The sequence below is a fragment of the Cucurbita maxima genome, unplaced genomic scaffold (genome assembly GCF_002738345.1).
Source record: "Cucurbita maxima cultivar Rimu unplaced genomic scaffold, Cmax_1.0 Cma_Scf00041, whole genome shotgun sequence".
NCBI classification, from domain to species: domain Eukaryota; kingdom Viridiplantae; phylum Streptophyta; class Magnoliopsida; order Cucurbitales; family Cucurbitaceae; genus Cucurbita; species Cucurbita maxima.
In genome coordinates this window covers 1,160,807-1,187,012 of record NW_019272057.1, presented here as the reverse complement: position 1 = coordinate 1,187,012, position 26,206 = coordinate 1,160,807, and the positions used below count along the sequence as shown (strand labels likewise).

The 26,206-nt window shown below is 35.8% G+C and overlaps 4 protein-coding genes across 9 annotated transcripts; 2 read left to right on the top strand and 2 right to left on the bottom strand.

The window, feature by feature from the left end:
• Positions 1–509: 509 nt before the first annotated feature.
• On the bottom strand, positions 510–3,862 carry LOC111469695 (two-component response regulator ARR10-like). 2 transcript variants are annotated; one of them, XM_023115068.1, is made up of 7 exons: positions 3,741–3,862; positions 3,207–3,455; positions 2,931–3,007; positions 2,593–2,629; positions 2,333–2,444; positions 1,373–1,766; positions 510–757 (listed from the first exon to the last, which is right to left on the bottom strand). In XM_023115068.1, exons 2-7 carry the CDS (start codon positions 3,427–3,429, stop codon positions 563–565), a joined length of 1,038 nt encoding a protein of 345 aa, XP_022970836.1. In that variant the 5' UTR covers positions 3,430–3,455; positions 3,741–3,862; the 3' UTR covers positions 510–562. The 2 variants fall into 2 exon arrangements, with proteins under 2 accessions (XP_022970836.1, XP_022970838.1); XM_023115070.1 differs by lacking the exon at positions 3,741–3,862 and adding an exon at positions 3,617–3,710.
• Positions 3,863–6,171: 2,309 nt separating this feature from the next.
• On the top strand, positions 6,172–26,066 carry LOC111469649 (shaggy-related protein kinase zeta-like). Of its 3 annotated transcripts, none has more exons than XM_023114984.1 (13): positions 6,172–6,187; positions 20,585–20,780; positions 22,130–22,222; positions 22,415–22,474; positions 22,554–22,826; positions 22,914–22,988; positions 23,061–23,117; positions 23,624–23,764; positions 23,870–23,920; positions 23,998–24,093; positions 24,518–24,601; positions 24,869–24,970; positions 25,498–26,066. In XM_023114984.1, the coding sequence occupies exons 2-13, from the start codon at positions 20,622–20,624 to the stop codon at positions 25,591–25,593; spliced, it is 1,287 nt and encodes a 428-aa protein (XP_022970752.1). In that variant the 5' UTR covers positions 6,172–6,187; positions 20,585–20,621; the 3' UTR covers positions 25,594–26,066. The 3 variants fall into 3 exon arrangements, with proteins under 3 accessions (XP_022970752.1, XP_022970751.1, XP_022970753.1); XM_023114985.1 differs by lacking the exon at positions 6,172–6,187 and adding an exon at positions 21,505–21,574 and having other exon boundaries at positions 20,764–20,780; XM_023114983.1 differs by lacking the exon at positions 6,172–6,187 and having other exon boundaries at positions 20,567–20,780.
• Positions 7,304–13,855, bottom strand: LOC111469651 (plant cysteine oxidase 5-like). Of its 3 annotated transcripts, XM_023114990.1 has the most exons (7): positions 13,765–13,794; positions 13,655–13,665; positions 12,786–13,090; positions 11,957–12,102; positions 11,657–11,804; positions 7,770–7,973; positions 7,304–7,680 (listed from the first exon to the last, which is right to left on the bottom strand). In XM_023114990.1, exons 3-7 carry the CDS (start codon positions 12,886–12,888, stop codon positions 7,556–7,558), a joined length of 726 nt encoding a protein of 241 aa, XP_022970758.1. In that variant the 5' UTR covers positions 12,889–13,090; positions 13,655–13,665; positions 13,765–13,794; the 3' UTR covers positions 7,304–7,555. The 3 variants fall into 3 exon arrangements, with proteins under 3 accessions (XP_022970758.1, XP_022970754.1, XP_022970755.1); XM_023114986.1 differs by lacking the exon at positions 13,655–13,665 and having other exon boundaries at positions 13,765–13,855; XM_023114987.1 differs by having other exon boundaries at positions 13,655–13,821.
• LOC111469646 (multiprotein-bridging factor 1b-like) lies at positions 15,393–17,310 on the top strand. Its single transcript, XM_023114980.1, has 6 exons — positions 15,393–15,404; positions 15,471–15,534; positions 15,805–15,838; positions 16,282–16,331; positions 16,818–16,900; positions 16,987–17,310. Exons 1-6 carry the CDS (start codon positions 15,393–15,395, stop codon positions 17,104–17,106), a joined length of 363 nt encoding a protein of 120 aa, XP_022970748.1. The 3' UTR covers positions 17,107–17,310.
• Positions 26,067–26,206: the final 140 nt, after the last annotated feature.

The window sequence follows — 26,206 nt, the reverse complement described above, 5'->3', positions numbered from 1 at the left end:
TCGTTCATGGAGTTTTCGAGTTGTTTTGAGTATGTCAATTCGATCCGATTCAATAAATATCTAGCAGAATATATGACAGATATATAGTAAACCGAAATCATATATACCCATTGGTCGGTGCTTTCAAAATGTATTTTCATTTTTTGTATTCTATCTTGGTGTACATATTTGAAATTATCAATACAAACCATTAGCCAATATTACTCATTACATTTTATCTCTTATGTTCTTTGTGTTGATCTAGATCGAGTGTGGGTTGTTGTGCGATCCTAACATTCAACTAAGTGGACGAGTTTAATGCATTCTAAATTGGTTTTCCTTCTATTTTATAGCTTGTTCATGGGTTTTTCTCACTGTTTTGAGTAGGTCAGCTCGTTGATAGATCTTAAAATTTTACCAATACAAGATTAAAACGATTCCATCTTTTTAAAAAATTACAAAATTGCATTTTCAAACATCGAAAAATCGAAAATGAAGAAAAATTAATGTAAAATTTTTGCATTAAGAAAAAAAAAATGAACATGAGAGGACACAAGTACTTACAAGATCTCACTCCTATGCCTTATAATTTTGCATGGTCAGATCCCAAGTACTCAGCCCATGATGTTTGTTTACAATCTTCATCTTCCTGTTGTCTTGGTGAAGAGCTAGACAGTGATAGAGAAAGTACTGTATTGATCTCTTCTTCTTTCTTATCCTCCTCGTTCATCGCCATCCCGATACCATCTTCAAAGCTATTGCGTAAACTCAACCGTAGCTGCAAATTCCAAACACAACATCTTATTAACATAATGTTCGAAGTTAAGCGGTAATGGCTCAGATTCACCGCTAGCAGATATTGTTCTTTTTGGGTTTTCCCCTTCGAGCTTCTCCCTCAAGGCTTTAAAAACGTGTTTATTAGGGAAAGGTTTCCACACCCTTACAAAGGGTATTTCATTCTCCTCCCCAATTAAGATGGGATATCATAATCCACCCCGCTTCAGGGCCCAGCATCCTCGCTGACACTTGTTCCTTTCTCTAATTGATGTGGGACCCCGTCAAATCCACTTCCTTTTGGGGCTAACGTTCTTATTGACACACCGCCTCGTGTCTACCAACTTCAGGGAGCAACCTCCTCGTTGGCACATAGTCCGGTGTCTGGCTCTGATACCATTTGTAATAGCCCAAATCCACCGCTAGCAGTTATTATCCTTTTTGGGCTTTCCATTTCGAGTTTCTCCCTTTAAAATAGCGAAAGGTGTCCACACCCTTATAAAGGGTATTTCGTTCTCCTCCCAACCAATGTGGAATATCACAAAAGCGCTTGAAACGTGAGCTTGATGTGACTTTAAAGACAATTTTAAGCCAAACACACTCAAAGAAACAAACTTACATCGGTCGAGGGATGGTCGGGCTCCATAGGGACGTGGGAGGAGGGCGTTGGAGGGTGAAGAAGATCGTGATCGAAGCTTCCGAGTTTGTTGGAGGGTCGAAAGTGATCTTTTTGAGTAGTAATATTGTTGTTGTTATTGATACGAAAATGGTGTCTAGAAATGAGCTCATGGGGTGGCCATTTCTTGTCCTCAAGGAAGCGGCTTGGCCTAATGGGTGTGGTTCTTGATATTGCATTAGCCACTTCATAGATATGAGAGGTCATCAAGTTGCTACCCATTTGAAAGGGAGGTGGCCTCTCGTTACATAACTTCTCCATCTTTGAATTGTCTGTTCTCCATGGATTAGAACTTGGCCTCATTGCCAATGGATCCATTGCTTCCCATTCTCCAAACCTAACATTTTAATTTGAGACACAAAATACTCGATTAGGGTTTTTTTTCTCGTCGCAATCCTTCCACAAAAATTTGAATTTGATAGTAACAGTCTCTCCCGCTCAAGGGTTTGGCCGTCTCGATACTTATAGCTTAACCGTGAACATTTTCATTAAGATAAACCTGGTTTTAAAAGAAAGTGAATTCAAAACAGAGATATTTATTTAGAATACTATTATTAGAAATTAGGTTTAACATTATTATTATATTTTTGCTTATAAAATATTATTAAATTTATTAAGACGTTTAATATTTTTAATTAAAATTATATCGAAAAGTAGAAATCATCCATAAAATAATCTTTTAAAAAAATATAAAAATATGGGAAAAATTATCTTTGGGATAAGTATCAAAGATTTCCATCTAAATCCGGAGAAAAATAAATAGAAAATTTTATAAGAATAAAAATTGAAATAGGAGGCAGGGACGGGAACAGAGAAGGCTTCTCCATCCCAATAGACAGCTCTAGCTCGGAAACTACCGATTAGAGAGAGTATGTTAACGTTTAACGGGTTAATGAAAATTACCTGGAAGGGTTAGGGGTTAGGAGATGGGGTCTGAAGTGTCCATGGTGATGGTGATTCAATCTTTGGTACATTTGCACAATGTGATTTCTTCCGAACATTGTCTGAGACAAAACTGCACATTATAATAACATATCAAAATCATTGTTCATAAACTCAGTAATTTAGAACCAAACAAAAGAACATATTATTAAAACATATTTTTCCACGAAAACCTAAGAGAATCCCAGCTAGCTAGCTGGCCACTGATTAGAAACTCTTACCTTGTCCAGACTCATCCAGCTTCTTACTTCGATACATCTGCATTCACAAACCCTAACACTTAAATCCATAATTGATAATGAATATTGATCCATTCTAGTAGAAGAACGGGATCTATTATGAGACGTATAATACATTACCGACAATAATCATTATGCTTCAATTTAAACCAAAATATTTAATAGTACAAAATTTCTATTCCGAGCACATGCAATAGAAATGTCGACAAGCAAGTAAAATTCATTCTACGAAATAATTTGATCTATAAATAGCATCGTTGTGATAGAGGAAGGGAGAGGTCATAAGCGAAAATCGATATACAATATACATGCATGTATACCTGCAAATGACTCTTTACATGGGCAATGCTGAGACCTCTTACATTCATCAACTGAAGAACCAACTTTGGAGTTGCTCCTGAAAATTATCCATTCAATTTCACCAAATCAGCTCGACGTTTTATCGTTTTTCGACCACAAAACTCGAAAATTAAAACGAGTTTGATAATAACTTAATTTTTTAGTTCGACAAACATAACTTTCAAAAAGTCAAATATTTATCAAACGGGTTCCAAAGCATTTGTTTAAATGGGTCAAGAACTCAAACTCGATCTTACGTTCTTGGCCGCCGAGTCGTTCAACGGCATTTACAAAGGCAAGATGAAGATCAGGAGTCCATCGAAGCCTAGGCATTTTGGACCTTGAATATTTTCTAACACCGCCACTTCTTCTCTGATCCTCTTCTTCTTTCTCCTCCTCCAAGCTTCCATTGTTGCTGCTTGAGTTCTCTTCATCAATGGCTGTGGCTTCCTCGTTCAAATCAAACCCATTTATCATCATTATTTTCACTTCGTCTTCAGATTTTCCTGAAAAGAAAAAAAAAAAAAAAAAATCAAACTAGAATTTGCTTAAATCTTTAATAAGAACATAAAACCCTAGAAACAACTAGCTAACATGAAACTTTTTAAACCAAATTTAAGCTTAAAAACGATCAAAACAACAAAAAAAATCAAATTTTGAAACAAACCCAGATGAGATTTTCATGATTTCTCTAAAGAATCGTCCATCAAAACATCCACCGACAACAAAAAAGTTCAAAATTTAAGCCATGAAAAGAGGAACTTGAAGAGATCCAAATGAAAGAAACTCACCAGCTGATGGATACAGATTGAGACACCCTTTAATGTCTCTGAATCATATTGTTAGAGAGAGAAGATCTTGAAATGTTGAATGAAAGTTGTGGGTAGAGAGAGTGACAAACAAATACCAAAATATTCTAAGGGTATCTGATTCAATTGATATAAATAAATTTTTGAGGACAAAAGAGCTCAGAGGAAGACAATGGTCGGATGCCCAACTTGATTGATTATGAAGTTTTATTTTTACAATTTAAGTTTGTTGTTGTCAAAATTTGGCGTAATGATATGAACTTCTATAAATTATTAATTTTTTTGAAAAAAAAAATTAAAAAAATTGGAGTGTCAAAAATCATGTGATCTCTAAAGCCTTTGTTTGTTTTGTTACTTCGATTGTTCGTTCTCCTTTGACAGCTTGTTTTTCTCTTTGTCTTTGTCTCGTGATAATGTTTAATAGTTGACCTCTGCAACTACAACACTCTCCCATCTGTTTTTGTCTTTAAACATCCCATTTTTATTACCTTTTTAAATCTTTCTTCTACCTCATTCGTTCGTGTAAAATTCTCGTAAATAGTCCTTACTATATGAAACTAATTCTTACGTTTAAAATCATAAAGATTAAATTGTAACTTAAAGATTAAATTGTAACTTTGTTAAGGTTGTTGGGACTATTAAATTTGCATTTGCAGTATGGACGACTTTCGAGGTTAGTCTTATCAATATTCTAACGTGCTTTAAAAAAAAAAAATTTAATAAAGATTTTAATATGTAGTTGTGATGAATTTAAATGGTGTATTTTCGTTAATTAAAAAGGTATTGACATTCGTGCTTTAGCGGTAAATTTATTTAGTTGATATAGAGATAACTTGACAATGAAAAATTGCATACTAACGTGGTATTTGTCACATACATTCCTATACTTCACTAGTCTTAAGTGATGCATTCATATGAAAATTAGTTTAGTGTTTTCAGTGTTTCTCTTTGAATTAGATCATTTTCGAACCATTTTAGTATGTGAAGGTCAAGTCATCCATGGATCAACCTGATTTTCCTAGGCTCATTTGGGCACGGGTTTGATCCATTAGTCTTGAGCCTAGTCAGACCTCGTCAAGGGAATCCAGACACTTCCCTTTGCTCAGTCTTCAATGGAGACAAAAGTTTCGGTGTAGTATTAAAAAAAAAAAAAACCCGCATGGGTCTCGAGTTAAAATTCAAACCCAATAATATTAAAAATATAAAATTTATCCTAAGTTATCCATGAAGATGAAGATGAAATGAAAAAATAAAACTATGTAATAAAATATGTATGTTTTATTTCTTTTCCTGTCCAAGAATTTACTTTCCAACGCATCTTCTAAAGAATTTCAACATTTTGTCTTCACACGACATTGCATAAAGACCACTCCCTATTTGTTTATTATTATTTATTAGAAAAAAAAAATGCTGTCTGAAGATAAATAAATAAATAAATAATATTTCCTATTAAAGGATTAGGTTTAGCTACAAGAGACCTAATTTTGACTTGGATTTTTGTGAGCTTAATTATAAATTTAAATATTTTATTTTATTTTTCTAATAATATTAAAAATATAGATAAATTGTTGGGGGGAGGGGTGGGCGTTTTGTATTTAGTTCATTAATGAAAGACAAATATTCATAGAATTAAATTATGAGAAAAGGAATTGGGAGTCGTGGGGGTGAATTAAACAAGGAATAATTTCATAATTTCATGATCTCTAATAAATATTTAAAAGAGATTAACAATGTTAATTACGATTAATTACTAATTGGGTGATTAAGTAAGGCATCAGAGTTGACATTTTTCTTCATTTTTGGTAGTAATTCAGTACAGTTTCCAAGCGACAAAGGAATCTTTTTTGAGAATCAAACCCTAAGCTTATCAGTTTTGTACATAATATATATATATACACTTCCAACTTGGAATTAAGATTATACAGAGCGAAGATTTGAATGATTTTGTTCTAAATACTTAGCTGGATCTATAATCCTTAATTATATAATTAACTAATTATTAATCTAATCGAGGCTCGATCATAATATCCCATATTGCCCATGCATATACATATAATTAATGTTTAAAATTACTAGTTTGTTTCTGTGTAAACCTGCCAAAACTCGATTAATTACCGTCTTTTTAACTGTGATTAGTGATTAGTGACTTGTCATTCATCATTTTCCTTCTAAATCAAGAACAAAGATGGGACTTACCTTTGATCAAGAGTCAAAGTTCGAATCCCCACCTCAAATATTGTTGAACTAAAGAAAAGAATGATAGAACTTAAAATTATAGAATATATGAGACACTAATAATTGGGATATTAAATGGAAATGAATTATTATTGAAGACACTAATTTAATGGGGTAATAATTTTGTGTGGAATAATATCTGATTTAAGGATGATTATTGATAGGGCATAACTGTGAAGAGAGAGAGAGAGAGTGTGTGTGTGTGTGTAAGATGTATAAAAAAGGAATCTAATTTGTGAGCATTGGCAAAAGAGCCGCCGCAAACAATGCCATTTTGTGAGATCTCAACACACAGAGTGTGTGTCAGTGGCTTTGTATTTTAGAATGTCAGTGTTGGAGATCACATGTCCATGTTTTAAGGAAGAGAAGGATCAATTAGCTTCCTCCTCACCCCTCTTTTTTACCAATTATATCTCACCAAAACTAAACCCCTACCCTCTCCAACTTCACCCCTTTTTTCTTTTTCTAATTCTCGGCTCTCGGTTTAGGATTCTAATTCTCGATCCTCTTTCTAGATTGTTGAGAGAGAATCCCACGTCGACTAATTAAGAGGTTAATCATAGATTTATAAGTAAAGAATACATCTATGTTGGTACGAGGCCTGAGGAACCAATAGCAAAGTCATGAGACACAATATTATATCATTGTGAATGTTTGTGACGAAATAGCAGTGCAGTAATGGAGGAACTCTACAACTAAGGCTAACAAGAAAACCTCCCGAGATCTAGCTTATACAAACTAGTATTGGGTGTGCTTCGTTGAGTTGTGCCAAGTGAAATCGACTCTATTTTTTTTCCAACAGCTTTGTAGAAAGTAATTACTAGAAAAAACTGTTCTCTTTTGTGCGAACTTAAAAGTTCACATGAACTTGTCTCGTTATAGACTATAGAAGACACCAAACACATGAAGGAAGCAATCTTTCCAGGCCAAACTGATCATCCAGAAATGATTTCTAGCTTTACTAGCATTGTAATGAGTTCCATGTGCATTCTAAGAAGAAAAGGACTACAAATGAGAAGGCCAATAAATCTTAACAATAGGATTAGCAATCTAGTTGAAAGCCTATAGCCTAGTTGCATCTTAGTTTTTTACCTGCTGAAAGCAACGGTGTGAATAAACCCACATGACACCCCTGAAGCCAACTTTTCCACCAGAAAATTTCTAATACCTACGAGAGCGCCATATTCTATTGGTCTACACAACGATTTTGCCAGTGTAAATATATATTTTTTTCATACACATGGATCTCACATCGTTCTTAAAAATATGATAGCGTGACAGATAATAAATGAGTTACCTAGAAATTCTCCTCCTCCACCCAAAACATAATCCATTCCTGCATAAATATATCACCAAACAAAGTGAGGTAGATAAATGAAAAGGGTCAATTAGGTGCAATGTAACATATGTGCAAGCCAAATATATCCAGCTAAGTCGAGTCAATATCGCTATTTTTAATGACTATGAACAGCCCATATACCGGAATTTCGCTCAATCATTCATAGTTAGAAGATGCAGTTTTTCAAATGATGCATGCTACACAACTAAAACAGGAATACTGATCAAGTTCTAATCACCGGTCCCTTGTACAGCCCTCTCCGGATCACTAAGTTGTCGGGAGGTTGATATTCCTCTAACCATGTCAGTTCAGAAACTGAAACTCCATCTCCATCCAATTCAAGATCACCTAAATCCAGTAAGAAGTGTGTAAGCAACACCAAGAATTAAGAGAGATGGTATTAGAAGTTGTGGATTATAAATCACAAATGGAATTACCAGGAAGATCTTTCCTATGAGACTTCCGGAAATAAGTACAGTGCCGTCCATGTTCTGATGAATAAGGGGGAGAAAGGATGTCAAAAATAGCACAAGGTGTGATGGCCTTGAAGCTATGGATATTGCCTCCACTTGTAGGATATAGAATAGTGGTTGGAGTAGGTGCCGTCATTTCTGTATCTTTTACAAGCGTTGCAGGTCGAGCTGTGAGGACACCAATTAAAGTTAGCATATAAATCTAAAAATGGAAATCAAACAATTAAGAGCATCTACCTTGAGAGTAATGGAACAGGGAGTTGCAAAAATTGACCCTAAACAATAAAGTTAATAGAAGCAAAGTTTCTAGTCTTATCATCTTGCTCCAGCAAACAATCTTATACCTTTATATAATCATCTAGTATCAAGCGTGAAAGTTCGTCCACTAAATTTAGTTTTCAGAAATTTGAGCCCCTAGTTTGTATCCAAGTAAAACCATGTGAGTATATATCAATACCAATAAGTTTTACATGACTTTTAAGGCATTCCAGCAAGTCTTGGTCACCCAAAAAAAAAAAAAGAAAAAAAAAAGAAAAAGAACCCACCTCTTTTGTTTCATGAACCAAAAAGCTTTTCTTAGCACCTACTAGTGATGTCAACGTTTCTGGGAATGTGTTGATTTGATTTATATAATTGTTTAAATTCTTAATTTTACTAGTTTTCAATTTATTCTAGATGTTTCAATGGGTTTTGAACTCTCTTTTCAGTACTTAATAGAATTCCACTCACTTTTATCTATTAAAATTTGGCTTTTGTACATTTGTCCTGCATTAGCCTACATATATCAGGCTGAACAAATGGCGCAGGTTTGAAATGTAAAAATTAGGGAAAAATTAATTAATATCCCTAAATTTTGGGGGTTGCATCAATAAAAATCTTAAGGTAACAATTGTATCAATTTAATCGATAAGTGTATCACTTAGTCACATTTCGTTTAAAAAATGTTAGTTTATACATGTGCAAAATTAGAACTATATCCATTAAACTTTTAAACTTTTGAACTTTATAAGTGGATCTATTTAAATAATTGACAATTATCAAATGGGAGTCTAGATTAAGTCTACACAGATGGTCTCAATTGATTCATTTATGACAATTTACAAGTTTAATTCATAGAATTATAAGTTTGCACACATGTAAATCAACGTTTTATGAATAGAATCGGATAGGGGTATAAATTGATATATTATTAAAGTTCAAAGTCTATATTGACACAATTACTATTTTAGAGTTTTTTATTGATAGAACCTTGAAGTTAAGGGGTATGTAGAAGCTCGCCAAGATCATACCTGAGACTTCCACTTAATCGAAATCCAGGAACAATTTAAGCTAGGCTCCCATTTTATCGAGAAAATTGAGAGAAAGCTTTCAGCATGGGGATCCTACTTTATCTCCTAGGGAGTTAGACTTACTCTTCTCCAAACCACACTCACCGATCTCCCAATTTATTACCTCTCACTCTTTAACATGCCTTGAAAGATCGTTAATGAGGTGGAAAGACCTTTCCGGAATTTTCTATGGAAGGGGTCGGCCTCTAGATCCAGTATCCATCTTGTGAGATGGGATAAAGTTCTCCCCTTGAATAAAAGGGCTCTTAGCCTTCATTCATTGAAAGATAAAAATAGAGCGCTCCTTCCAAAATGAACTTGACAATAAAATAATGAAAAAGGTGCTCTTTGAAAGAAACTTATTAATGGTAAATATGGTGTGCTACAATCCACTTGGAATGGTCTTTCATTAAACACTTCAAAGGGTCCTGGGAAAATTATTATCAAACGCCAAGCCTTGTTCCAGTTTCTGGGGGAGGTGGTGCATCAACACCTTTATGGACAGCCCCCTGGTTAACCAATACTCCCTTGGCTTCACAATTCCCCCTCTTATATAGGTTGACGAGGTCGCTGTCAAGGAGGTATGGAACTCACTATTATGTCACTGGGATCTTAAACTTGATCAGAATTTGAAGGATGAAGAAGCCTCTGAATGGGCGTAGCGAGAAGATTCATGGATTTGGTTGTCTAGCTCAAACAGTATTTTCATCAGCAAATCTCTCACGTCTGACAATTCCAATGAATACTGGAATCATCTTTGGCTAGAGCTATTTGGAGGCACTGGTACCCAAAAAAATATTAAATTTCTCTTATGGGAAATTTCTCATTTCACCATCAATACCAAAGACCTTGTAACAACCCACTCCAAGGATTTGGATTAGGATTCGAAATCTAGATTTGGCACCGGATGGCCCCAACATTCCCCTACATCCCCAACGACATGGTTAGATGCCTACTTCTCGCTTCTAAGAGTGAAGACTATCCCCATAAACCAACATAGGTCCTTTTAACATGCTTTGTCCTCACTCACATGCATCCCGCTTCCGCACCTGATGGCCCCGACATTCCCCTGCATCCCTTGCGATATGATCAATTACCTACTTCTCGCTTCTAAGAGTGAACACTATCCCCACAGACCTACATAGGTCCTTTCAACATGCTTTGTCCTCACTCACATGTATTGTAGGAAAATTTCCAAGAGGTCACCTAACATTAGAATTGCTCAAAGCAAAACACGATTAACCGTGTAGTTCCTATGATTGAGCCACCAAAAAGGAAGATGCACCTTATTGGTATAGGTAGTAACTTTCATTTCCTTTAAACTTTTCTTAGTCATCCTATTCTCAGGACCACTTTCATTTGGATGTGGTCTCAGTTCATTCATGTAACCCTTTATTCGCGTGTCACATGTCCACCAATTTTTGCCTTGGTTCATCCTTGAACCACATCTTACTAGGAAAGTATCACTCTGATGCCATTTGTAACGACCCATGCCTAGGGTTTAGATCAACATTCGAAATCCAAATTTGGCACCTGATGGCCCCGACATTCCTCTACATCCCCTACGACATGGTTGCATTACCTACTTCTCACTTCTTAAGAGTGAAGACTAACTCCATAGACCAACACGAGTCCTGTTAGCATGTTTTGTCCTCACTCACATGCATTTAAGGAAAATTCTGAGGAGGTCACCCAACATAGCTAATAGAATTGTTCCAAGTAAAACACGTTTAACTATGGAGTTTCAATGATTGAGCCACTGAAAAGGAAGATGCACCTTGTTGGTATTGGTGGTAACTTTCATTTCCTTTTTAAGTTTTTCTTAGTCATGGGTGTCACAGACCTCCTCCAAAAATGTATGCCTTATGAGCCATATCCCCCAGCTGTGCTCTTTATGTAAAGCTAATGAAGAAACTCAAAATCACTTGTTCACTAAATATTGGAGCATAATTCTTAATTCCTTTGGATGAATAACGGTACTTCCGATGGATTGAGAGATCTCCTCAATCACGTCCATGTGGTCCATCCCTTCAAAGAAGCCAAAGCTACTCTTTGGATGAACGTGTCTTGGGCTTGTTTTTAGGGATTTTTGGGGAAATAAATCAAAGTATATTCTTCGATAAGGAAGTTCATCTGGATGTTTTCTTTGATTTTGTTTGTTATTATCCTATCTCTTGGTGTAAATTGTCTAACATCTTTGCTTCATATAGTTATGGTTCCTTTTTAATCAACTAGAAATGTTTTTCGTAGTTCTCCTGGATTTTTCATCCCTTTTGTAATTTTATACATAAATGAAATGAAATTGTTTCTTATCCAAGTAAAAAAATGAAGGCATGTTTTCCCTTATCAAAAAAATGAAAGGTATGACTATGCTAAAAGAGTATACTTCATGAATTGGTTAATACAGAGGGAGAATTAATGGTAACTTCCATTTACGCTTATTCTCTAGGCATGTGTATATAGAATAAGGAAATCGACAAAATCAAAGCCAGGATGGGATGACAATAAGTAATAGTAACAAACCTTCGGAAATATCATCAAGTCCTGGAAAATCAAACCAGTCATATGACTTGACGTGTAAGGAACCATAAATTAGTTTGCTCAACACCGTCATTCCAGGATGATTATGAAAAGGTATGATAGAAGTTGGAGGCATACAGAAAATACCTATCTGCAAAAGAGTTCATAATAGCGAATTTCACTTAGTTCTTACCATCCAAGAATAAGTCTAGTTGTTTTTCATTAGAAAAAGTCTTCAATCAATAAGTAATTATCAAGGATTTTACTTCCCAATGATAAAATGATTGGAACATAGATGCTTACGGAGAAGCTATCACACTCATGCAAATGCAAGTATTTAATTGGTGGCAATGGTTGCCGTCTCCCATTACGTTCCTGCACAGGTTCCTGCCAATTACGAACGACTTGCGCCTCCTGTTCCAGACCTACATCAGAGGGCTTGACTTTTTCTGCAATCAAATGGTCTATGATTAAATGTGCAAAACTAACAGCAAAATAGGCAATTGATGGGCACCTAAAGCATTGATGCAACGTTCAAAGAAAATGAATTTTAGAAATATATTTACCATGTGAAGATGAAAACAAAGATAGTATCTCTGAAAAATAAATAGCTGCATTGTATTTCCAATATCACTTCAAGCCATTAATGAGATTACTTGAACAAATGTATTTCAAGCTATGCTTGTAAGTAATTTCATTTTAAGCCTAAACCAAAGTACTTAACCAAAAAGTAAGTGTGTTGCATGCCCCATGTACGATGCATAGCTTTCAGAATCACCATAATACTAACAAGTTAAGACTCCTAAAACCAGGAAATGCAGAATTTCACTTGGCTCAATGGGACTCAATCCACTACTCGAAGAAAGTGTAAGCCAATTGGACTTGTGGTCATGCTAACACTAAAATCTAAAATTAACCAATTCATGAAGTAATTGTAGAACCTGTTCATTAAAAACTCTACAGCCTCAATTCTGATTATCCTATAATAGTTATATCACTGAAGGGTTCCAAAGACAGTGATAAAAAGTAAATCCATTTCATGAAACATCCTAATTAAAATCTTGATTGGTCAAATAAGATGAGACAGAAGGATTGGATGAAAATTGAATGTAGAACTTAAATCATATCATACCTAACATGGCACGAACTTTTTCAAGGGCTTCTTCCGACACGGGTCCATTAGGAGACAACGCAGATGTACAAGTATTATAGAGTCTCTGTATGTAATATGGCATGACGCAAAGACGATACCAACTTAACTGAGAGGACTGAAGCCCGAAGCCAGTAAGCTGATAACGTCTTTACAAGACGTTTATCAACTATAATGATGATAAAAACTATAACAGGATGGTAACTCCAACTTATTCTGCATACGTAGCCAACAGGAATAGATCTGCATGGCAGTGGATCCTCTCTTTTAACATTACTTATCGGCCCCTAAACACGGAAAAAAAAAAAAAAAATCGGCTAAGTTCGAAATAGAAATACCAGCTCAAGAGCATAACAAGAGTTATTAAAACCACAACCATCCACAGTACTTCTTCCACGCGTAAAGGAACAATAAAGTTCGTCAAGTAGATCATCAACTTTAGAAACAGGATAATCAAATTGAGTTATTCGTTGCATCAATTATCACTATCGCAGCTAAGATAGTGCAAGAAATACTAAAGAATTAGGAAACTAAACACCGTGGTTCTTCGTTTTCCGGAAATCAACAAATCATATCCTAAGCACGAACCAGATGTCTCGAGTCCTCCATCATATTTCAAGAACCAATACAAGTGCGATATAAAGAAAGAACAGTGGAAAACAGTAAACATCTTGCCATATGAACAATTAGAAAACCTCATCAAGGAGGAAAACCAAATTCTGATGAAGTAGAGAGCAATTAAACGAACTAGAAAATGTGAAATTCAGTCGGTAGGTATAAGAACAATAATCGAAGAGAAAGACGGATTAAAGAGCACAGTAGTAGTATAATTTCGAGCATCATAAACTTACAGAACCATAATCTGAAAAGACCAGCCAAGGGAGCGAGGAAAGGGAAGGAGAATAATAAGGAAGAGATTTAGAAAGTGAAAAAAGAAGGAAGTCGTCGGAGGATTTGGTACCTGAGGAGCTGCAACGAGCTGAGAGATCGCACCCAAGCTTAGAATCAGAAGAAGGAAGACGACGGAATGGCTTTATATTAATATTACGTCATTAATACCATTCCTTTTTCATTATTTTTTATTTTTTTGCCTGGACTCAATTTTTATAAGATATATTTTAAAAATATATGTTAATTAAATATTTAAACATAAATAAAATATATTTTACATTTATTAAAAATTAAAATTAAAATTAAAAAGATTTATAACCAAAACAATTAATTTTATTTTATAGAAGGCCCCACTCGATTCAACCCACAAATATTTTCAATTTATGAATAGTTTTAAGTTCAAAAATAAATTTTAAGTAGATTTTAAAATTCTAATTATTGTCAAGACTAATTATAAATTCATTTTAAAAGTTAATTAACTCAATTTTAAGTATAGAAAATTAATAAAGGCATTTTTAAATTCTTAAACTAAGAAATGAAATCTAATTTAATTTTTTTTTTCATTTTTTAGTTTAATAATTTGTAGAGTTAATTTAAATTCGATTATAATATTTTAATCCATTAAACACATTTCCCATACTTAAATACTACTTAAATAAATAAATAAATTAAATGCACATTTAATATAAAAAGACTCGAATGTTATTTAAATTTTTAACATTTATTTATTTATTTGAATTTATATATATTTTTAAAATATCAAGTTTAGTCTTAACAATTATAGTTTTAATTTATGCATATTTTAGTCGGCAAATTTTCAAAATGTCTATTTTAGTCGTTTAAGAAGTGATTGTTGTTTTACTAAATTTTAAATTATATTTTATTCTATTAGTCACAATTTTACACTCAATAATTTATTTAAAGTTGTTTTTATTTTATATTTAAATATTTTATTCTATACAGACTATCACATTTTAAAGGTTTAAATAAAAGTTAATTATTTTAATTTAAAAAACCATAAAGATCATTTGACTTTAGACCTAATCGAGATACACGAAGCTTGTTTTTCCTCAAACGACTAGTTTTTTCCCTTTGTTTTTCGAGTTTGACAATTAAAACGTTGTCCAGTCCTTTTGTTGTAAAGTGGTCCAATCTACGACTAGAGCTACTCAAATCTCCCCATTGAGTGTCACAAAGAGAGTATGTTGTGACTATAACGTTGAGATTTTCAGCCATGCAAGGACCTTGACTAAAGTATGACCGTGACACCCAACCACGTGAGGGTTCAATGCTTGGTTCATATGGCTTTAACCGAACATTTTAGTGTTTAACACAAGAAAATAGATTTATTAATCTTAAAAATTACAAATTTGAGGGTAAATTGTCAAAAAAAAAAAAAAAAAAAATCTTTTGAAAAATTTTCAACGTCTTACCTAATATGGAAATGACGACGATGGGCTCGAAAAGGAAATTGGAAAACGGGTGGTTCGGATAATACGGGAACCCGATTCTTTGGACCCGCGAGACCGACGTGTTTTTTTCTTAATTGTTCATCACGCGAATTGAGTAATGGCGTGAGTTGACTGCGTGCCCTCCAAGCTATCCAGACTTTTTTATATGGCCGACTAGAAGTCCCCCATCCAGATTCTGCGTACTATCGAGCGAGGAACCTCTTGAAAGGAGAAAAGGAGACTAGATATGGCTGGAATCGTACCACTTTCACAGGATTGGGAAACGGTGGTCCTCAGGAAGAAGGCACCGAACGCGGCGGCCTAGAAGGATGAGAAAGCCGTCAATGCTGCTCGGCGAGCCGGGGCGGAGATTGAGACCATAAAGAAATGTGCGTTCAGTCTCCTTGATTTTCTTATTGAAACTCCAATTGCTGTGTTCTTGTTTTTGTTTTGACGTTGAAATCTATTTTTGCGGGAGATGATAACTGTTGAATGGGGATGTGATGATAATGAGTCTTGGGAGGCCACTGGGATTGGCTATGTCCATCTGTCTGAGCCCCCTATATTCTCCTTATGTTTGTTCAAAACTCGTAAGGAGTCTGATTCATTGAGTGAAATATTGGATTGCATTGCAATGATACTTTTCTTGGCTTTTGCAGCTGCTGCTGGCTCAAACAAATCTGCCTCTTGGGGAAGCCCAAAGCAAAGCCATGAGAGCTTACACTCAAAGTGGACAATATCATACCATTGTGGAGAGTCGGGTTCGTCTAACATGGTATCAGAGCCATGCCCTAAATTTAGCCGTGCCAATAGATTGGCAAATCCTTAAATGTCGAACAAAGGACTCCAAAAGGAGTCAAGCCTCCTCGAAGGTACGAAGGCAGTCAAAAATGACTAAGACTCCAAAGGAGTCGAGCCTCGATTAAGGGGAGGCGTGCTTTGTTCGAGGGGAGGTGTTGGATGATGAAAGTCCCACATCGGCTAATTTAGGGAATGATCATGGGTTTATATGGGTTTATAAGTGAGGAATACTAACTCCATTGGTATGAGGCCTTTTGGGGAAGCCCAAAGCAAAGCCATGAGAGCTTACACTCAAAGTGGACAATATCATACCATTGTGGAGAGTCGTGTTCGTCTAACAGTTTGAACACCAGGAAGCTTGACGAAGAGTCTGAGAACCTTACTCGTGAGTTCTTCTGATATTACACTTGCGTATCATAGTTGGATAAATTTTATTGTTTTCCCTGGTTTCATAGCGTTATGTATACTATCTCATTTACTTTTAGGACTTTTAGGAGTAAAAGCTTGTGTGATCACCCTTTGATTTTTGCAAATTGTACTTGTCAAAACAAGTTCCTTACCATGGTTTAATCATTTTTTAAGGGAAGATTTGAATGGTTAGCCAAAATTTGAGAACAAAACTACTTATTTTAGGTTTCGAAACTTAGTCGAGATTTTGAAAGTATTCCTAAAAGTAGATAACAAAACAAAGAAATGAATAGGACCTTAAACAATTCTAGTTAGACCAAAAATTTTAAAAAATAATGAATAGATCAAAGACTTACTAGTTAGACCATAAATTTTAAAAAATAATGAACAGATCAAAGAATTGAAGTTTACGAACCAAATAGATACATATTATTTTGTTAACTATGTTCTATTTCGACCCTAGATGACCGAGTACCAACTGAGCTGAAGAAAGCAATTATGCAAGCTCGAACGGAGAAGAAGCTTACTCAGACTCAGCTTGCTCAAGTATGTTTGTCCCACACTCTTGTTGCTCGTCCCTATTCTACGTATGTGTTAGTGATTGCCTGATTTATTATTTTCATCCCCTGTAGCTTATTAATAAGAAGCCTCAAGTTATCCAGGAGTATGAATCTGGAAAAGCTATTCCAAATCAACAAATAATAACCAAACTTGAGAGAGCTCTTGGAGCAAAACTGCGTGGGAAGAAATAAATAGTATCTAGAAAGTTAAATATTGAGTTCTAGATAAGCCTTTGCTTGAACCATGCGCAAAAATTCATACCCTACCATGGTTTTAAGTGTAATTATATTTGACCCTTTTCGTGTGCCTGTATAAGTATTGTTGCAGTGTCTTGGTAAGTTCTTACCTGGAAATAAATAAACATCATGCCTTTCATGTTGCGTTAGTTACTTGAAGTTTTGGGTGCACTTTCCATAGCAGAATTAAGCTTATTTGAATTAGATGGCTGCACGTACATAAACAATCCGACATCTGACAAATCTGATTGAACTGACCTAGTCAAGGTTGGTATTGGTCAGCACATATATCCTCTTCTTGACTGGAATGGGTCATAATAAATGGTGATTAAACCATTCATTGGTCCAGTTTGGATGTGAGATCCCATATCGGTTGGAGAGGTGAACGAAACATTCCTTATAAGGGTGTGGAAACCTTTTCCTAGGAGACGGTGTTTTAAAACCGTGAGATTGACGGCGATACGTAATGGGCCAAAGCAGATAATATCTGGTATCGATGGACTTGGGCTGTTACAAATGGTATCAGAGCCAGACACCAGGCGGTGTGCCAGCAAGGACGTTGGGCCCTCAAGAGGGGTGGATTGTGAGATCCCACATCGGTTGGAGAGGGGAACGAAACCATCCTTATAAGAGTGTGGAAACCTCTTTCTATTCCTAGTAGATGTGTTTTAAAATTGGGAGACTGATGGTGATACGTAACGGGCCAAAGTGGACAATACCTTCTAGCGTCTAGCGATGGACTTGGGCCTCGACAATACACACCCCATAACTCCCCCACACCCCCGATTGAAAAGATCAGTCCAAGTTCGAGCAGTACTAGCTGCTCCTGCTGTTGCAAAACTGCACTAGGGAGGGAATGGAATGGTGTTGGCCCAAATTAATTAACATGGTTCTTGTTCGTTCAGTGATAACTGATCACTCCCTAGTTTGAAATCAACTCCGAAAATCTTGAATCCATTCTAATAGTTTTACCCATTTTACCTGATATTAAGAAAAGGGCTCTCCATACTCAATATTCTATAGAGATTGCCTTTTACAATAGCTTCTTGTTATAGCCAAGTGTTGTTCGAAGCTCAAACTAAAAGTAATCTTGTCGTGTGAGGCATAGCATAGGTTCTCTTTGGCATTGAATAATAAGAACAGAGACTTGATAAGGCATATGTTCTCTTTGCCATTTCTGACACCTAGAGATGACATTAACCTAACAGAATAATCAAAACTCTCTGCCATACCCTTCATTTGCTCGCTCCTCTCCTTTTCATGTTAGCCGTTGAAGGAAAAAGAGCTGAGTGCTTGTTTTTATCCCCAAGTTGTATACATATTCTTTCCTTGATGCGCGAAATTCAAGGCATTATTATAATTTACGCCTCTGATCTTCCAAGCCTTTGAGGCTTTAGAGGCTTATGTTGAGTGGGCACCAAGTTTCTTTTTCCCTGAAAAATGGTAAGCTTGAAGTTTTTCCTATTATCTGCCAATAAACTAATCATCCACCTTTGTACCTTAAGTCCCCCAAAAAAAAAAATCAAGACAAAAAGTAGTTTATAATAAGTTTTATTCATTGAAATGACATATTTATCAGGACTGGGACATCCCACGTCGGTTGAAGAGGGAATGAAGTGTGAAATCTTTTCTTTAGTAGACGCGTTTTAAAACTGTGAGGGGAAGCCCGAAAAGGAAAGTCCAAAGAAACAATATTTGTTAGTGGTGGGCTTGAGCTGTTACAATTGGTATCAGAACCAGATACCGAGTGGCGTGCCAGCGAGGGCGTTGAGTCTTGAAGGGGGTGGACACTTGGTGGTGTGCTAGCAAAAACGTTGGGTCCTGAAAGGAGGGGGGGAGGGGTGAATTATGAGATCTCACATCGATTGAAGAGAAGAACAAGCGCCAGCGAGAACGTTGGGCCTCGAAGGTGGGTGCATTGTGAGATCCCATATCGATCGGAGAGGGGAATGAGTGCCAACGAAGACGTTGGATGCTAGATCTTGAAGAGGGGTGAATTGTGAGATATTACATCGGTTGAGGAGGAGAACGAAACATTGTTTATATAAGAGTGTGGAAACCTCCCCTAACAGATGGTCTTTAGTTCATATGTAATGATTAAGTCTTGCAGATAAGAATCTTTTTATCCTATTTTGACCTATGATTATAGGAAGAACAAATCATTTCAATGCATGTGAAGATTTCAAATTGTGGAATTTTTAGTCAATGTAATCAAAATATGCACATCTAATATGGATGACATGTTCTTTAATTCATTCTAACAAAGTGGTACCAAGAAGAGTAGCACATGGGTCCATTTTCCATGCATTAGGCACATGGAGCGCATAATGAATGGGCTCCTCTCTCCCTATTTTCTAAGATTTTTGCATCCAAATTCTAATTATTTCAGGTGCTCCCTTTTCTCTAAATCATTTTAATATGATATATTTCGAGTGGAATAAAATAAAATAATATATTCCCTTAGTTACCTTAAAAATATCTATTTTAATCTCTATAGTTTAAAATTGTTTTGAATTTGACCGTTTTAGTGCGTTGTTTTGAGATGAGTAGGCTCTATGCGGTCATTTTAGTTGCAGAGCAGGTCAAATACAAATATTTAATAGCTTTTTTTTGCTCAATGTAGTACTGAAGGTTTTCTTTTGGTATCTTCTCACTTGAGTTCAGTTTATTTCCATTGATTTTTTCAACGTGGGTCTAAAAGAAACTCAAATAATGAAACCACAGTTGGTTACGCACATTTAGTAAAAACATCCAAGAAAAACACTAAGAATTATGAAATGAGATTAATCTAATGTGACCGAACCTAAATGTTTTGTTTCTCTCTTCAACCGATGAGAATCTTACAACTCACTCCCTATATGAGCCATCATCCTCGCGCACACCTTTCCATTGGAGAGAGGAATACAACATTCTTTATAAGCGCGTAAAAACGTTTCTGTAATAGACGCATTTTAAAATTATGAGACTGTTAGAGATACCTAACGGGCCAAATCTGATAATATCCGTTAGCAATGAGCAAGAGAGGTTAATATGAACTAAAATAATAATATTATTTATAATTTTGGAAATAAAAAAAAAAAGAAAATAGAGAAATTTAATTAAAATATTAATAAGCTATTTGTGTCACTGTTTACGAAGGAATGATTGGTGGTGAAACGAACCGTTGGGTTCCATTTCCATGTGATAGTTGTCGAAGGGTTTCGAGGAGGGTGTATGGGAGTTGTAGTACACCGCGTTGCAGTAGATTATTGTAATTTTGGTTCGGACTTAGATAAGACAGCAATGGAGGTCTGTGATTGGAGCGTGCTGCTTCCGCCGCGAAAATTCGCGCGTGGGTCTACACTATATATTTCCTAACGAGACGAGGAAATTAGATAATTAATAATAAAAGAATATTAAAACTAAAATCGGAAAGAAAGAGAATTTGATAGAGGAGAGAGAGGACGAGAGAGAGAGAGCTCTACTCTCACATGGCTACCTTGCCATTAGGGCCTCGGCATCAACCTCCACTACAGCCACCGTCACAGTCACAGCCACAGCCACAAGCACAGCTGCTACAACTTTCTCAACCTGAAAATGACCGTCTAAATCTCAACGCTCACCGTGCCTCAGCAATGGACACCGATAAGGTTCTCTTCCTCTTTCTTGCTTTGTGTCTGTTGTAGTCTGTGTGTGATAGGTGATTTTTCTCTATGTGATGTTTTGCTTCTGTTGATGCTCTGTTTGTGCCCGATCCAGCTCGAGATCATTGTTTCTTGCTAAGTTAAGAGCGATCTACTGTGATTTGGTAGTTTCTTTGCTCGATTGGAAGGCTGGATTAGTAGCTGGAAGTTCTCTCCGGCGATTATTGACCTGTTTACGTCACTGATTCGAGATATTTTCAGGCTCATTTTTGTTTGTTCGATCTGTTGCCAAATTATTGGTGAAATATTTAGTCTAGTATTTGATCGAGTATTTAACTGAGATCTTGCGTCTAAGCTAGGGGCTCAATTTTCTCGTAGTGTCTTCTATTAGTTTAATTTCTCTGAGAACCGAGGAGTGATTTGTAGGATTGCATCCTTAGCTTTTTTTTCCCCTTCTAACGTCATAGATTGGATGATTAACTGGAACTGTGTGCTAACGGTGTCTGAATTAAACTTCGTATGGTAAATTAATCATCTAATTGATGTTTCATAAACACCTTGCTCACTCCAATTTTTTTTGCGAACTTAGTAGTCTTGGTTATTGTTTCATCTTCTGTAATCTTGATTCTTTTTTTACTTCTTTTAATTACGGTTGGTCTCTTCCATAAATCTTTTTAAAAACCATTATAATTTGCTTTGGGAAGTCGTTAATGGCTGATTCTCTCCTTAGTTCCTTGGGTGGAGATGCAAGCTTTTCCTAGCATGTGATTCGAGCTCTTCCTAGCATGTGATGCTTTCTTGTAAGTCATAGCTATCTATTTTGCTTCCCCAAGACGTTGCTCTGGATACATTAATCTGTCTTCTACCCTAGATTTTGAGACCCGTCTTCAGCTCTTTCAGATGCATTCCGATCCTTATCACAAATCCCAAAACACCATCATCAATTTTCAGTTGACACACCAATTACTTAATTACTGTAAAAGTTAGTTTTGTATTTGTGTACATTTCCCTTCTCGTTTAATATAGAGGAGGTTCCTCGCATGGGATTCTAGGAACTGAGAGCAACAAATACTCTATTTCTTAGAATATTAGTTGGAGTTCCTACTCAGGTTGCTTGATATTAGGTATGCTTTTCGTTAAATGTAGGTAATCATGTAAAACATTGTTGATACTTAATTTTTCAAGTGCACGAATGTTTTATTTACAAACTGTTCTCTTCTCTTATTCACAATAAAATAGGCTTGACGTTTTACTCTCACAGGCTTACACGTGCATGAGCTCTCTATGTTTCATGTATCCCTTATGCATCTGGTATATATCACCTTATTTACAATGCTTTATGCTACAAATTCCAGGAAATGTCAGCTGCAGTGATTGAAGGGAATGATGCAGTAACTGGTCACATCATTTCCACTACAATCGGTGGCAAAAACGGTGAACCAAAACAGGTTAAAATCTCATTCCCATCACCTCACAAAATTTATTATGGGGCAGTATATCCTTATTAACCTACTTTATTAACATATGGTTCATTTGTTTAAATACAACTTTATAGCGATCTAAAAATCTTAAATGTAGTCAAAATTAATCTTGAAATATTGAAATGCTGAGATGTTGACTTTTCCTGGCTTGTAATGTAGACAATCAGTTACATGGCTGAGCGTGTGGTGGGTAGTGGTTCGTTTGGCGTTGTATTCCAGGTAAGATATAGTTATATATCACCACATGACAAAGTTTGGGCTTTTTCTGTATGTTTGAAGTTTGTCATCCCTTGTTCAGGCAAAATGCTTGGAAACAGGAGAAACAGTTGCCATAAAGAAGGTTTTGCAGGATAAGCGTTATAAAAACAGGGAGTTGCAACTAATGCGTCTGATGGATCACCCAAATGTGGTTTCTCTTAAGCATTGCTTCTTCTCTACAACTAGTAAAGATGAACTTTTCTTGAATTTGGTTATGGAGTATGTTCCCCAAAATATGTATCATGTTCTCAAGCACTACAACAGCATGAACCAGAGGATGCCACTCATCTACGTCAAACTTTACACATATCAAGTATGACATATCATTTAATTTACAATGTGTGATTTTTGGATGGATTTTGCTTATACGCTAACACACAGTTGTAAATAAAATTTTCAGATCTTTAGGGGCCTTGCATATATTCATTCGGTTCCTGGGGTCTGCCATAGGGATGTGAAGCCGCAAAATCTTTTGGTATGCCTTTTCCCCCTTAGTTCTTCTCAGTCTAAGGTGGAACTATGCATTTGAAACTTTTGGAAATTGCAGGTTAATACTCTAACACATCAGGTTAAGATTTGTGACTTTGGAAGCGCAAAAGTACTGGTATGCTCTGCCTCTATAATTTCAAATTTTCTTGTTAGACATAATTTATCAATATTTTCATATATTATGAATAGACTGATGGTTGGTAATAATAGCAAAAAGTCCACTGTTCCGAGCACTAGTTTTTTTAACTATAAATTAGTCCATCATCTGACTCATCTTGGTGTATGATTAGAAAGAGAAAAAAATAAAAAAAATTAAATAACATTAAAAAAACATCAACAAAATTTAAATAATGTCTTCTACAAATATCATCTAAAAATAAGTACCATGTTAGAGGAACCACCACCAAGTGAGAAACAATATTTGGGCTCCTAAAAGCTAAGCAATGAGTTCCACAAGTCCACAGCTTATAAAGATACTAACATCATTATTGAGCTTTGTTGATTGGTTTGGTTGTTTCCCTTCATCCTCTTAGTGTGAAAAATTTTAGGACTGCCATTTGAATAATTTACTGCCGTATGTTCTTGCTCCAATGACACTTTTCCTTACTCTTCTGTTTTCAGATTAAGGGTGAAGCCAATATATCATATATATGCTCACGATATTATCGAGCTCCAGAGCTCATATTTGGTGCAACAGAATACACAACCTCCATTGATATTTGGTCGGCTGGCTGTGTCCTTGCCGAACTCCTTCTAGGCCAGGTCAGTGACTTTGGTGGCAAGTAGGGATAGAAAAAATTCTTATAATTTCCCTCAATCGGTATTTCTACTCTTTCTCCTTTTCCTAATCTTTCTGATTTGTTACAGCCATTGTTTCCTGGGGAGAATGCAGTGGACCAACTTGTAGAGATAATCAAGGTAATACCTTAGTTGTAAGTTAATTTTAAAACCACAGAAATGAAGCTTCATCTCATATTCTTTTTAATTTCTTATAGGTTCTTGGTACTCCTACTCGGGAAGAAATTCGATGCATGAATCCAAATTACACAGACTTCAGGTTCCCTCAGATTAAAGCCCATCCATGGCACAAGGTATACATTTCGGCATTGACCCATTCAATCAAGTGGGTCCAATTTAAATTTATTTTTTCTGTATGACATGGAAATATGATTAGAAACATCTGTATGGAGCTCGTAAATATCATAAGAAAACTTAGTGTCAAAGAGATGTTTAAATCTTCTTTAAAAATAACTTCACTATATTTATATTAGTTGCACTGTCAAGTAGCTCTAGTTATCTATCCATGTACTCATGTAATTTAGATATAAGCTCAGTACTTTACATGATGTGGGTGTTCGAATTTCCCAAAATCTTTCCTCGTATTCTGTATTCCTCTCTGATTGATTTATCGTTAGCTCTGCAGTATTTTCCCTACCTTTATTGTCTAGAATACTTTTGTGTTGCCTATCTCTTGCTCCAACATTTCTCCAATCGAAATGATTCTCTTTTGTTTAGGTTTTTCACAAACGAATGCCTCCTGAAGCTATTGACCTTGCTTCACGTCTGCTTCAGTATTCTCCTAGTCTTCGCTGCACAGCTGTGAGTTGAACCATTTTTCACTCTTCTTCATTATAGTTCTAGGTTACATGCAATGCAAATGTTTTTTTTTTCTCATCATATTTCAGTCTTATACTGTAATTCGTGAAACATATTTTTGCAGTTAGCATATTTCATCGAATCATGTTTTTATCTTGCTAAAAATATGCCTAATCAGGAGTTTGGTATATGGATATCAAGGGAATTTCTGTTCGTGATGCTGGTGATGGTTGTTGGCTTTTATTTATCTTTTCTTCCTATTTACTGCAGCTGGAAGCATGTGCGCATCCCTTCTTTGATGAGCTACGGGATCCTAATGTCCGCCTCCCTAACAACCGTCCGTTTCCCCCTTTATTCAACTTTAAGCAAGAAGTACGTTAACCTTTTATTTTATTTCCTATTGCTAACAAACTTAAAATATTGCTTAGGTTAAATCCAGACTTCTCTTTAGGAGATGGAGATAATAGGCCATTAGGCTGTTCTTTGTTTATGACGATGTCATTTAAATTTCATACAACTAATTCATCATGTACGTGGAGGATATCTAATTACAAGACTGTTGAATACTTCTTTCTACCGTTCAAAAGCCTCCTTTGCTTGCCTGTTAACGTGATCACCCACCCATCAGATTCTTTTTGCTCGACTTGCGACACTTAAGCTACACGTGTGTATTCTCATCTACATCGGGATAAAAATACGTTCACCTGTAACTTCTACGTCCTCAAGTTTTGGTAACTTGTGAGGCTTACCTGGATGTGGGGTTTGTTCAATTGACAGGAAACATTGTTCTGCTCCTTTGTGAATTGTCCTCTCACTTGAACAATAGTACTTTCAAATGCAAACATAACCCTTCCGGGAAGCATTTCAAACTGACATTTCAATCTATTACCTTATTGCAGTTAGCTGGAGCATCCCCTGAACTGATCAGCAGGCTGCTACCAGAGTATGTGCGAAGACAGATTGGTCTCAGTTTTCAACATCAAGCAAGTACATAAAGTGAAGACATGAATCAACCTCTAAGCTTCGTCCAATGGGTGAAAAAGAAGCACACAAAAGCTCCTTGCAGTCTAGATAACCGAGTATCTTGGCCGAACTCTGCCCTGCGAAGATTTATGAACATACCACTGGCTGTTTCGCTTAGCGTGGAAAATGGTGACCAACTACTTTATTTTAGCCTATACATATTGATTTTGTATTCCCATGTCTAGATTTTCCGTTTATTGATCCATAAGATCTGTGAAAGCTGGAAGTATGACTGAAAAGGTATGCCATTCATAGCTAGGCAGTGCCTCCAAAAAATGCATAGTGGGAGTTCGTGGAGCTTATTGGTAGCTTGGAATTCGAATTATTTTGTCCTGATAAGGTTTCTGTATGTATTATTTAGTATTGGAGGTTACTTTTCTTCATTTAGTTTTTCCATGGCTTTTCTGTATGTATTACTGTGTTTCCAAATCATATTTAGTGTTGTTTATCCTCATCCTTCTAAACTAAGAAGGAAAGTGAACCAAAAAAGGTATAAGAAAATTGGTTATTACTGAGTTGACCTTTTTTGACATGAAAGTGGTCTTTCTTGTTCAAGAAAAACTGTCCTGATTTTTCTTTCTTGAA